Source organism: Saccopteryx leptura, chromosome 6, assembly GCF_036850995.1.
Source record: "Saccopteryx leptura isolate mSacLep1 chromosome 6, mSacLep1_pri_phased_curated, whole genome shotgun sequence".
Lineage (NCBI taxonomy): Eukaryota > Metazoa > Chordata > Mammalia > Chiroptera > Emballonuridae > Saccopteryx > Saccopteryx leptura.
In genome coordinates this window covers 88,606,783-88,619,475 of record NC_089508.1, presented here as the reverse complement: position 1 = coordinate 88,619,475, position 12,693 = coordinate 88,606,783, and the positions used below count along the sequence as shown (strand labels likewise).

The following is a 12,693-nucleotide window of genomic DNA, read 5'->3' as shown; positions in this document are numbered from 1 at the left end:
CATCGACCTGGAACTCTGAGGTCGCCAGTTTTGAAACCCTGGGCTTGCCTGGTCAAGGCACATATGCTAGTTGATTCTTCCTGTTCCTCCCCTCTTTTCTCACTCTTTTCTCTCCCTCTAAAAATGAATAAATAAAATCTAAAAAAAATTTTAAAAATAAATAATTAACCAGAGTGGTTTAGTTATCTAAACAAATAATGACTGGCATACCAAATACCTATCCTAATTGCATTCTGGGTGAAAAGATTTTTGAGGGAACCCAAATTCCCCTCTTAGATTTCAAAAAAAAAATAATAAAGACCCATTAGGAGTAGCCACAAAACTCTCCAAAACCTTAAAATGCACGTTGCTTGGAATATAACAGCTTTCTTTTTCTCTCTCCACCAAGGTATGAAAAATAAATAGGTTTTTTGTTTGTTTGTTTTTATAGAGACAGAGAGAGAGTCAGAGAGAGGGACAGACAGACAAAAATGGAGAGATGAGAAGCATCAATCATTAGTTTTTAGTTGCACGTTGCAACACCTTAGTTGTTCATTGATTGCTTTCTCATATGTGCCTTGATCGCGGGTTTTCAGCAGACCGAGTAACCCCTTGCTCAAGCCAGTGACCTTGGGCTCAAGCCAGTGAGCTTTTGCTCAAACCAGATGAGCCCACGCTCAAGCTGGCGACCTCGGGGTCTCTACCTGGGTCTTCCGCATCCCAGTCCAATGCTCTATCCACTGTGCCACCATCTGGTCAGGCTAAATAGGTTTAATTAATTAATTAATTAATTTAGTGACAGAGACAGAGAGAGAGACAGAGAGAGGGACAGATAGGAACAGAAGACAGGAAGGGAGAGAGATGAGAAGCATCAGTTCTTTCTTGTGGCATCTTAGTTGTTCATTGATTGCTTTCTCATATGTGCCTTGACCGTGGGGCTACAGAAGACTGAGTGACCCCTTATTCAAGCCAGTGACCTTGGGCTCAAGCTGGTAAGCTGTGCTCAAACCAGATGAGCCTGCACTTAAGCCAGAGCCTTCCCAGCTGACAAAGTGGTTTCCCTCTTCCACACAGTGATATTTCCATTGATGAATGGAAAAAATCGGGGTTTGCAACCTGGATCCTTTGCATCCCAGTCCAATGCTCTATCCACTGCACCATAGCCTGACTAGGCTAACTAGGTTTTTAAATGTTCATAAAAATGATTTACAACATGATACTTTTTACTTAATAATATTTTACTACAGATAGCCCTTTAATCAGAATCTTAAAGACTTTTGACTTGAGTCAAATAAGAAACATTAAGTAGTCACTTTTGTTTAATGCCTTTTAATGATCTCTCTTTGAAATTTTAATAAATTGAAATTCTTACCATCACTTAAAATACAAGATTTTGCCCATACCGATCTCTTCAATTTTAATTCCTGACACTTTCACACTCATTAACTGTATGACAGTTACTTTGTTTCTCTTTAAGGTCTTCAAATGTACCAAGCTCATAAGATCTTTGTGTCCCTGTACTAGTCATCATCTCTGCCCAGAAATGTCTGCCCACAGTTAATTTCATGCTAGTTTCTTTTAGTTCATCTGGATATCAGCTAAATACCACTCAACAAGACTTTGTTTAACAACCAAAAGTGAAGTAACTACCATCTTCCCGTCAAACTCTATCCACTCTATCATAACATTATTTTTTATGTGTTTCAGAGCACTATCTCTTTTGAATATTATAGTGTTTTCTTTTTCAATTTAATATTTTAACCTGTCTTTATCCACTGGAATGTAACTACAGGATCTAGGAATCTTACCTGTCTTATTTGTACACCTAGAATAATGCCTAAAAATTGGAAGTGCTTAGTAAATACAATATTTGCTAAATGACTGGCTAATTAAGTGCATAATAAAAGAAATTTAATTAATTCAAACTAGACTTTCTTTTTTGTTGTTGTTTTTCTCATTCTTCTGTTCCATTCAACAAACCACCTGCCTATTCAACAACCTCCTCATAGAAGCTTTCACTTCCTGGTTGCGAAGGGTATAAATCACAGGATTCATCAATGGAAAGATCACTGTGTGGAAGAGGGAAACCACTTTGTCAGCTGGGAAGGCTCTGAAGGGGCGAGTGTAGATGAAGATGGCAGGTCCAAACATGAGAAACACAATGATAATGTGTGTCGTGCACGTGGAGAGAGCCTTGTTCTTCCCTTCAGAGGAGTGCCCTTTTACACGGCACAGAATGACCATGTAAGAGGCTAGAAGCCCCAGGAAACACAGGAGGGTGAGCAGGCCACTGTTGGAGACCATCAGGAGCTCCACCACAAAGGTGTCCGTGCAGGCCAGCTTGATGACCTGTGGCACATCACAGAAGAAGTTATCCAGTTCATTTGGTCCACAGAAGGGCAAGTGGAGAATAAGGGCCACTTGCACAATGGAATGAGTAAAGCCACCTAGCCACAGAGCCAACAGCAAGGCATAGCAAGCTCTAGGGTTCATGACAGTTGAATAGTGTAAAGGACGGCAGATGGCGGTGTAGCGATCAAAAGCCATCACAACAAGAAGAAACATCTCCCCTGCTCCAAGGAAGTGCAAGAAAAAGAGCTGAGTGATGCAGCCCCTGTAGGAGATTACCTTCTCAGAGAGGAAGTCCACCAACATTCTGGGTGCCACAATGAAGGAGTAGGATGCATCCAGGAAGGCTAAGTTACCCAGAAAGAAGTAGAGGGGGGCAGTGAGACCCGGGTCTGATCTGATGGTGAGAATAATGAGGAAATTCCCAGGGAGGATGATGAGGTAGAAAATTAAAACTAGCACAAAGACCAGCAGTTGAGCATCTTGAGACTGGGTCAGACCAAGAAGGATGAATTCTTTTACCACTGTGTTGTTCTTGCTCTCCATCATCCCTTAGTCTAAAGAATAGCAAAGAACAAAATATTATGTGTTATAACCACCATTTCATCTATCCCATAGCTCTTTGCCAAGTGAAAGCAATATTTTCCACATTTAATATTCCCTAGGTGAAAACAGCTTAAGCTTCACAACTCTCCTATGTTTTGAGTTAACCTTTCTATGCTTCATTTTCCCGATTCCTCTATACATTTGTTCTTATAACCACATTATTGTTCTCATTTAAGTGTGTCTACCTAATTGTGCTCCTGCAGGACTCTGGAAATTTCACAATGAAAGCAAAACTTAACCATTATCAAAATGGTCATGTTTTATTGTTGTGGTTAGTGGTGGTGCATTATCTGTAATGTTTAGATTAGTTGCTGGGTTTTGGTCTCCTCTCTTCATCCCCACAGAACAAAGTGCTTCTGCAGGTTATTTTTTTCTTTCAGTTTCTGTAGAATATCTAGTTTCTGATTTGTGGCTACAAGCTTTTTCTCCTTGAATTTGTGCCTTAATAGTTCCCATTATATTGTTTTGCTTTGGTGCTCTTATACACCCATACTCCAAACTGGTCACCAGGATCTTAATCAAGAAACCTACATTTCACTAAACTTAAAACTATCTCCCCAGTTATACCCCTGATAAAGTCCCAATCCTACATCTGCTCCACACCCTGTTCTTTAATCTTAATATTAATCCAGTATCATTTGCTCACCATATAGCCATAACCTACTTTTTCCTCAGATCTCATAATAATAGCTAATGATCCTTCCCACAAATATTTTATGTATATAAAACTTACCACAATATAAAAATATTTTGACTATTAAACTAATAAAATCAAAGCATACTAGAACTCAAATTTGTAATAGAGCACAGATAGTCTAATATACTCATTTGACATATAAGAAAAATAAAGCAATTGCTGTTAAGATGCTTAAATTTGCAATGAGTTTTCTCTTTCATTCTCATTAGAAAATGGTGAGGAAAGGGCATGTATTTCTCAGTTTAAACTAATCAGGAAATTGTTAGAGTCCCATCAACTGTTGTTATTTTATTTAGGCACTTAACTAATCATGATATTGCTTGTGTAAATATTTCCCCCTTTTGGGGACTCATCTAATCTAAAAAAAGAATTCTTTTCAAGTTGGAGACATCCAAAAGTAAGGCTTAGTCGTGGTCTCTAAAGGAGTTGGTTGTGTTCACCTTAGGGGATACCCAAGATAATAAACTAGGGTGCACAAAAATAGTGGACTTTCCCTATGTATTATTATAAATTATGGTTTTACAATGTTTTATCTTTGTGATCGTTTTGTAATTTTTGTATCAATAATTGTAGAAACATGCATCTATAGTATTATGATATGTAGGCATATTTGATTATAAGAATGATTTTAAAAATGAAAGATTGCTTATTATAACAAGATACAAAATGTTACATATAACAATATTCCTCTTGATTTTGAATTGCATGCAATACTTGTTCTTTAAAAAGTGCTATAGAGTCCATTTAATACAATTAAGCAATAAAAAGGAATGAAGTACTGATGCATTCTACAACATGGATGAACCTTTAAACACTATGCTAAATAAATGAAGCCAGTCACAAAGAACCACAGATTCTATAATTCAATTTATGCAAAATGTTCATACAGGGTAAATCTGTAGAGTGGTTGCCTAAGGCTAAGGGTAGGATGGGGATGTAACTACTAATGAGTATGAGGTTTTTGTTGGGTGACTAAAATGTTCAAAACTATATCATGTTGATGCTTAGATAACTCTGTAAAAACAGGGTTTTTTAAGTGAGATGGTGAGACAGACTCCCACATGTGCCCCGACCAGGATCCATCCAGCAACCCCCATCTGGGGCCAATGCTGCAATCAATCAAGCTATTTTTAATGCCTGAGGCTGACCCACTCAGACAAACTGAGCTATCTTCAGCACCTATGGCCACACTCAAACCAATCAAGCCAATGGCTGTGGGAGGGGAAAAGGGAGAGAGGAAGGTGTGGGAAGGTGAGAGGAAACAGATGGTTGCTTCCCCTGTGTGCCACAACCAGGAATTGAACCTGGGACTTCCATATGCCAGGCTGACACTGTCCACTGAGCCACTGGCCAGAGCCTTTAAAAACACTTAAAACTATTAAATTATACTCTTTAAATGGTAAATTTTATTATATGTTGATTATATATCAATAAATCTTTTTTAAAGTGCTATTAAATGTGGTGGGGAAGACCAGAGAGGGAAAATTTCCAATATTTGATAGAAAGTATTGGTAGCATCACTAGAAAGGGGAGTTAGGAAGAGAGAAAGGAAGGAAAAAAATAAAGAAATCAGACTTAAATAGTCCATAGAGAACTCATGGGAAATTTAAGCAATACATAGTGTTTAAGGACACACTTGAACATCATAACATTTGTTGTACATAGTAATATTTGTAACCAGCAGCCAAATGTTATGGGATAGGAAATTATAACAGATAAGCACATATTTTTGATACAAATACATATTCACACATTCAAATACACACATAGTGAGTTGAAACAATTTGGAATAGGATAAAATGATCTTTGGTGTCCTTTAAATTAGCTTAGGAGCTTCCTCTACCTTTTACTCACCTAGACATCTATTGGCTTCCACATCATATCAGTCTGCCTACAAAAACAAGTAAGTGAATAGCTCCCATTACCTATTCTATTGTTTGGTGCATTTCAGGTTCTCACAGTTATTTCATGCTTCTTTGGGTTGATAATTCCATATACAGGTGACACTCTGAGAGTGACAGTCTCTTCCAATCTTTCTTGTTTTTATTTTCTATCATCTATGTCTATGCCCTGTCTATTATTAACAGATGGAATTCTTGACCACTAACATTTTTAATCTATTTTCCTTCTCCCATTCTCATTTACCTACTTTCTGTTCTGATAATTCTCAAATTGTTCTCATCTCAGAGAATGAGGCTAGATATGCCTTAGATGCACATTACTCTGTCAAAATGAATTCCTGGGGAAAAAAAAGCCCAAATGAGCTCACAGGGACAAGCTGTTTGTTCTAGTAAGATAAAGCAAAGAAGAATCCTTAGCATTGGCTAAGATAGAGACTTGAATACTTTCATCTCTAACCTTCTTTGTTTTTTCACCCAATAGAAACACACATCTGGCAACAAAGATGCACAAGTAGAGAGTGTACCAATATTCCTTCTTTGTATCAAAATCAGCCACAAACCATCTGCAGGCAACACTGCATCCCAGGATTTCTACCTTACCAGACCACCTGGTAGTGTGAGGTGTTTGAAGACCTGATTACCATGCTAGCATGTCATTCTTGCATCTTTCCCCATTCCTTTTCTCTTGTTACCTTTAAAAACATTTTTTTCATCTTTTTCTGCTAATTTATTCTTCAGACACTTGGTCTTTTAAATTATTTTTTACATTTATTTTAACTTCTTTTCTTTTTATTTTATTTACTTATTTTTGCAATTTTTCTAATTTATTATATCCCTTGCTTTTTCTTCCTCATCACTCTCTTCCTTATCTTTCTTTTTCTCTTTCACTCACATTGTTATAGTCAAATCTTTTTTACTTTGTTCTCTACTTGTGTACTATACTATATTCAATGCCTGTCTTTTTATTAGTTCTAAGACAATAGATTGGCTTTCTCATTCCACAATGGAATGAGCATTGTAGGTGTTTCCTAAGTGTTTCATTCCAAAGGATTGTTCTACAGATTAAAAATGTTTAACTTGCTCTTCAGTGTTAATTAAGCCTTTCCTCCTGAATTTTATCCTCTTTGAAATTTGCTCATTTTCAACCATGCATTAGTTACTTCACACTCTTGCATATTTGTCTATTCCTAACTCTTTCTGATAAAAACAAAGTGCCTTATCTTTGTATTTTAAAATAAATCTCCTTAATATCACCGCCGCTAACATAAATACAATTCATATAGGTTTGAAAATGACAGTGTGGTTTCTGATAATGTATTAATTCTAAATTTTAAATTATTAAAATATATTTTTATCTATGTCTATAAATTTTTAAAAATGTGGATCAGGCTGAAGAACATAAAAAATAGTTAATTGATACTAGAGTTGAAGATTATATAAAATTTCATTCAATTGCACAAATCTTCACAGAGACAATTACTTATGAAATAAATGAGATAGTTAAGTGTTAAGTTAGATGATGGAAACCTCTAGTGTTCTTTTAAATCTAAAGGTTAAAAAAAGTTTTTTTTCATTGATTAGAGAGAAGGGGGAAAGAAAGAGAGAGAGAAGCATCAACTTACTGTTCCACTTAGTTGTTCCATTTAGTTGTGCACTCATGGATTGCTTCTGGTACCTAACTTGATTGGAGATTGAACCCACAACCTTGTTGTTTTGGGAGGAAACTTATCCACAGAGCCACCCAGCCAGGGCCTATATTTAAAAGTTTTAACAATAACAGGAGTGTTATAGAAAGAACATTGGTTTGGGAATTAGTCTCATCTTACTTAAATTACCATTTCTGCAATTTGGGAACTCTATAAACTTAAACAAGTCATTTAGTCCTTTAAAACCTGATTTCTAAATCTGCATAAAAGAAATAACATATCTACTCTTTTTATGCCATAGCATTGATATAAAGATGAAATGAGGTGATTAGTACTCAATTCATATCTACCTAAACGAAACTAAGAAAACATTCAGTGATTAGACTGATTCTAGAAAAAAAAGTGATAAGTAGACACTATGTTACTAGTGTCACTGCCTTGCAGTTAATACTAGAGAAGACAGTGAATGCTTAAATGAGTCATTTCAGGCTAGAACTTGTGGAGGCTCAAGGAGGGGTCCATGTAAATTTTTCTTATATAATTCAGCTAAGGTTTATGAATTGTCTTTCTTATTTTAAGATCCCTAACTCTGAACCTTGTATTGGTGTATGATAGATCCATATTCAAGAGAAAAAACTAATGCCAACTGAATATGGGAACCAAGAGGGTTGCAAACTTGTGAATTTAATAAAGTTTGTCTCTAGGATTCAGCCTACCCTTTCTGACTTGTGATTTCTGATTTCCTCCTCTTTTTTATCTCTGATTTATTAATGCGGTGGGGATCAGTCATTTGTGTGATACCCAAATTTAAATTCAATGGTAAATCTTCTAAATCTATAGTCATATTCATTTTTTATAATAATGCAATTAAATATTATAGGCCCTTTAAAATAACATTAAGCTTCAAGAGAATGTGACAGGAGGTGTATTTGAGGAGCAGGATAGAAAGTGCTCTATGTCTAAATTTAGATCTTACCCTTTCTTTGTTTCTGAAGCATTATTCTATCCTCATGCATTTTAAGCAGCAGCTGTCTCAAACAAATATTATGAATTTTATTCAATTTCTTCTTCCTCTCAGTTTTATTTAAATGCGAAGAACGACCAAAATGTTCACCTTGTCTGGTGTTTAATGTTACTTTCTTCTGATGAAAAGGAGATTTACTGATTATTCCAGAATTTTTCCTTAAGTATGTGTTCTCTTGGTAGATAATTATAATTTCTAAAATTTACCCTACTAATTTGTGATGCAATAGGGAATATTCCTTAGGGTTTTACAGTAACTTTAAGCTTGCAGAGTCTTTCCAATGGTAATAATTAGAATGTCAACTAGAATAAGAAAAAGAAAAAGACAAGAACTTTTAAGGATTAAATATTCAAAACATGTGTTAGCTAAGGCCCTATTGGGTCATGTTAAAATCTTGATTTTGACATTGTACCAGTGACAGCAATCTTATTAAACAAATCATATCATTGATGTTGAATAAGTTAAAATAGTGAGATTAAGTTCATCGTAAGTATGTTAGTATCTGCATATTTTTGGTGTAGAAGAACTAGCTATAGAGAGAATATGTCATGCTCACAAAATAGTTTTCAGTTAAGAGAACTTTATGGTTTCTTATAGGCCCTCTAGGGTGTGCCCTCTCAAATAAAATAAAAATTACTTTGGTGTGATCTTGCTACTCATTACAATTTACTTTTTTGAATATGTCATTTCTGTGTTTTGCTATAACAAAGTGAAGACCTTTCTGGTTTTGATTTAAAAATATTGCCAGAGAAAAAATATTTAATCATACAAAAATTCTTTAATTCAGATTTTGTTATACATTGAAAAGATAAAATAAATTTGAGTCACATTGAAATTAAAATAAACAACTTTTACAAAAAAAATACAACATACTATCAAGTATATTTTTATTCAAATTTATGTCCAGCTCAGACAGAGAGGCAGTTGGATATGTGGAAAAATGTAAGAAAGTGATAAAGAGATGGAAATAGTATTATATAAAGTGTTTATTCCTGTTATAATCTGTGCTAAAAATAAGTAACTTTGAATATATGTCATTATGCTTGTGTGAAAGTTTATAAGATAAATTCCAAGAAAGACAGAAAGTTAGATATATAAAATAATCGAAGAAAAGAGAAGAACAGAGAAGAAAAATGGAAAGACAGGTATGGAAAGAAATAAAAGATGGAGATATAGAGAAATCATGGCCACTGAGATGCACAGACTGCAAAGCTATATAAAGAGACACAGAAAAAGGATAGAAGGTGAAGGAGAAGAAAGAGAAGAAGAGAGAGAGGAGAGATGAGAGATCTTTGAAAATGCAGTCTTTGTATTTGTGTTTGTTTTGTTGTATTTTATATAATTACTGACTTCCAAGAGATCTTACTTCTCAAATTTATCACACCACAATGCTTTTGAATTAATTAAAAGTAAGAATGAGATCTTAACTACTAGTTCACAGAGTTCACAGTAAATGTCTCCTTCCATCTTAGGCAATTGTACAGCATGAAAAATAAAAATGTGTGTGTGTATGTGTGTATTGGTGTGTGTGTTTTAATGGGTGTATCTCAGATTGACTGGTTCTGGTTAACTAAACAACACATCCAGTAATAGTGAAAATATTACAACAATGTAATTTAAAAGGCAAGATTGTAGTTCTGGCTCTACCCATGAAGGATATTTCTTGGGAAAATATTATATGCTTCCTCAGATGATTCTCAATCTGAAAAATTGGAAATGTACAGGGGTTGACTAAAGTAAGTTTACTGTTGTGAGTATGTGAAATTATTTCTTATGTTATTATTTATTAATTTTTGTATTAATTTCCACATGAACATCTGTAAACCTACTTTTGTCCATCCCTGTATTTCTTTATTTCACAAACATTTTGAGTTTGTGAAATAAACACTTAAAAGACATTTTATAGATGAGTGACTAATTCAGTAATGATTATAATAGCCAAAGTCATTGGTCTCAGGGATTTGATATTCTGGTGGAAGAAGCCATCAGAGCAAAGAAAATGGGCAGAAAAAAAGGGTCAGAGAATAACAGACTATGAGTGATATTTTGGAGAATGAATGGAGACAAGTAGGGCAGTCTTTCTGATTATTAGAAATGTGCTACAGACTTGACTTTGGGTAATGGACACACAGTGCAATCAACAGCTGAAATTCTATAGAAATGTTTACATGAAACCTATGTACTCTTATTGATCAATGTCACCCTATTAAATTTAATTTCTAAATAAAAAATTATCTTTATATCAGAGCATAAATTAAAAGATACTTAATTTTTTTTTACCCAAAAGAGAGAGAGATGTGCTTTCTGGGGCAGTGAAATTTAAGCTGAGGTCTGAATAATTAAGCAAATGTAGTTATGGGAGTACTTGAGGGAAAGGCATTCCAGGCAACAGGAAAAGCGAGGACAGTGACCACAAAGAAGAAAAGAGCTGGTGCGTTGAGGAGCAACAGAAAGGAGACCATGGTGGTGGGAGAGTGGTGGGCAAAGGGAGGAGCATTATAACGCAGTATTAGAGAGGCAGGCAGATGTTGCACAGAATGTGACATTTGGTTGTTCTAAGTGTGTAATTATAATGTAATATGAAGGTCACTCTGCCTACTGTATGGAGAATGGGTTGAGAGAGGCAAGGGTAAAAGCAAGGAGAACAGTTTTTGGAAATTTTGCAGTGTCTTGCACATGACGTGTGGGGAACTTAGCCTGGGGGAGGTGGGAGAAGGAGGTGGTAGTAGAAATAGTAAGAGAACTTACTTTTCATGGTTTACTATACTATACATGTATTTTTCTGGTAGAGACATTTGGATTTGCTGATATGCACGATATCTGAAAAGAGGAATCAGGAATAATTCATGATTTTAGATGAAGTAGCTATGAATAGTATTGCAATTTAACATAGAAATGACTCAGACAAGATGAGATGAGTGATAAAACTATGCTGTTTTAAACATACATCTAATTTTTAATTTAAAATGTTTACATAAACATTTTTTAAGTAAAAAAATTAATGAGAAATCTTTCTATCATAGTTTCCCATCTATTACTTATGCTTCAATAGAGGAAACTATCAACTTTGTGTGTAAATTTCAAAACTGTGACTATATGACTAGATCTGTATGCACATTTCCCCCCTTTGAACATACCTTTAAAGCAAATTGACAAGAAAAAATTCTGATATATTATTAACTAAAATTATGGAGGTTGAAGGATGAGAAAGACAGAGCAGTTAGCCTGTTAATAGCTGAGGGCCAGCTGATAAAAGACTGCTCACCTTCCTGAGTGGGTTTTGGAGCTCTGAATCAACATCCAAGAGTCTAGTGCGCCATCGCTAGACCACCACTGCATCCTGCGTACCCATGAACTCTCCAGACCACTGTCTGTAACCAATCAAAAATAGTAAATATTTCTTTCTTACAGATGGTGCTCCTGTCATAGAACTGATCGCACTTTACTTTATTCCACCCCTGATCTGTAGTAAATGTAAATTCTTTCAAAGAAATTTATGTCTTCACCAAAACATAATACATAAAGAGCACCCCCCCAACTCCAGGACTGTGAACATGTTGTCTTCTCCACCTAGTGCTGTGAGGCTTCATGTCCCAAGACATGGTTTATTATGACCCCCCAAAATCCTTTCTTTAAAGATGAAGAGATTCAACAAAGAAAAAAAAAACTTAGACGCACAGACACTAGTGTCACTATTTCAGGAGGGAAAGGGTAGGTGGGGGAGGTACAGGAGGGTAGAGAAGGGATTGATGATGTTGGAGGAGGACTTGACTCGAGGAGGTGAACATACAATGAAATATACAGACGATATATTGTAGAATTGTGCACCTGAAACCTGTATAATTTTATTAATGTCATTCTTCAAAAATTTAATAAAATTTCTCTTTAAAAGGCTTTAGGCCGTGAAAGTTAAGTAGTTTGTTTAGCAATGTCATATAAAATATCTCACACCTTATTTTCACTTTCAATATATCTTGGGGGAATTTAACATGTTAATGCTTAAAGAGTTTTAAAATGCTTTATATGGTTTCTTATTTAATTCATAATAAAGTGTTGTCAACACTTTTATTCCAGTCATGTCCACCATGACTCAGGCTGGCTCAGTTTCCTTCTCTTTTATTTTAGTTCTTAAATCCATATGTTATTTTGAAATTAGTAATTGTCATTACTCTACAATTATGTTTGTTCTTGTTTTGTCCAAGTTGTAAAATTTTAAGAAAACATTTCTCTGTAGTCATAGTACACTGGTGTTTGAGGAGCCTAGCAGGCTGCAGTCTCTTTCCTAGTGACTTTTATCTTACTTATATAAAATATAGGGTGACAAAATAAGTAGAGGTCGGTCTTACTTATATATGAAAATATAATATGAAAGTAACAAGACAAAAAGAGAGCCCATCATTTTATTATTTGTATACCATAAATATGAATTTATTTTTGCTTTTATTTCCTTTTTTTATTGGATAGATGTTTGATTCTATGGATAAGTCAGTT

The 12,693-nt window shown here is 35.0% G+C and overlaps 1 protein-coding gene across 1 annotated transcript; it reads right to left on the bottom strand.

Moving 5' to 3' along the window:
* Window positions 1-1,205: 1,205 nt before the first annotated feature.
* LOC136376181 (olfactory receptor 4N5) lies at window positions 1,206-7,231 on the bottom strand. Its single transcript, XM_066342017.1, has 2 exons — window positions 7,155-7,231; window positions 1,206-2,885 (listed from the first exon to the last, which is right to left on the bottom strand). The coding sequence occupies exon 2, from the start codon at window positions 2,875-2,877 to the stop codon at window positions 1,951-1,953; it is 927 nt and encodes a 308-aa protein (XP_066198114.1). The 5' UTR covers window positions 2,878-2,885; window positions 7,155-7,231; the 3' UTR covers window positions 1,206-1,950.
* Between the last annotated feature and the right edge of the window lie 5,462 nt (window positions 7,232-12,693).

What these genes read in the sequence shown, in the direction of transcription:
- LOC136376181 (XM_066342017.1), bottom strand. Translation starts at nt 2,877, where the DNA reads ATGATGGAGAGCAAGAACAACACAGTGGTAAAAGAATTCATCCTTCTT.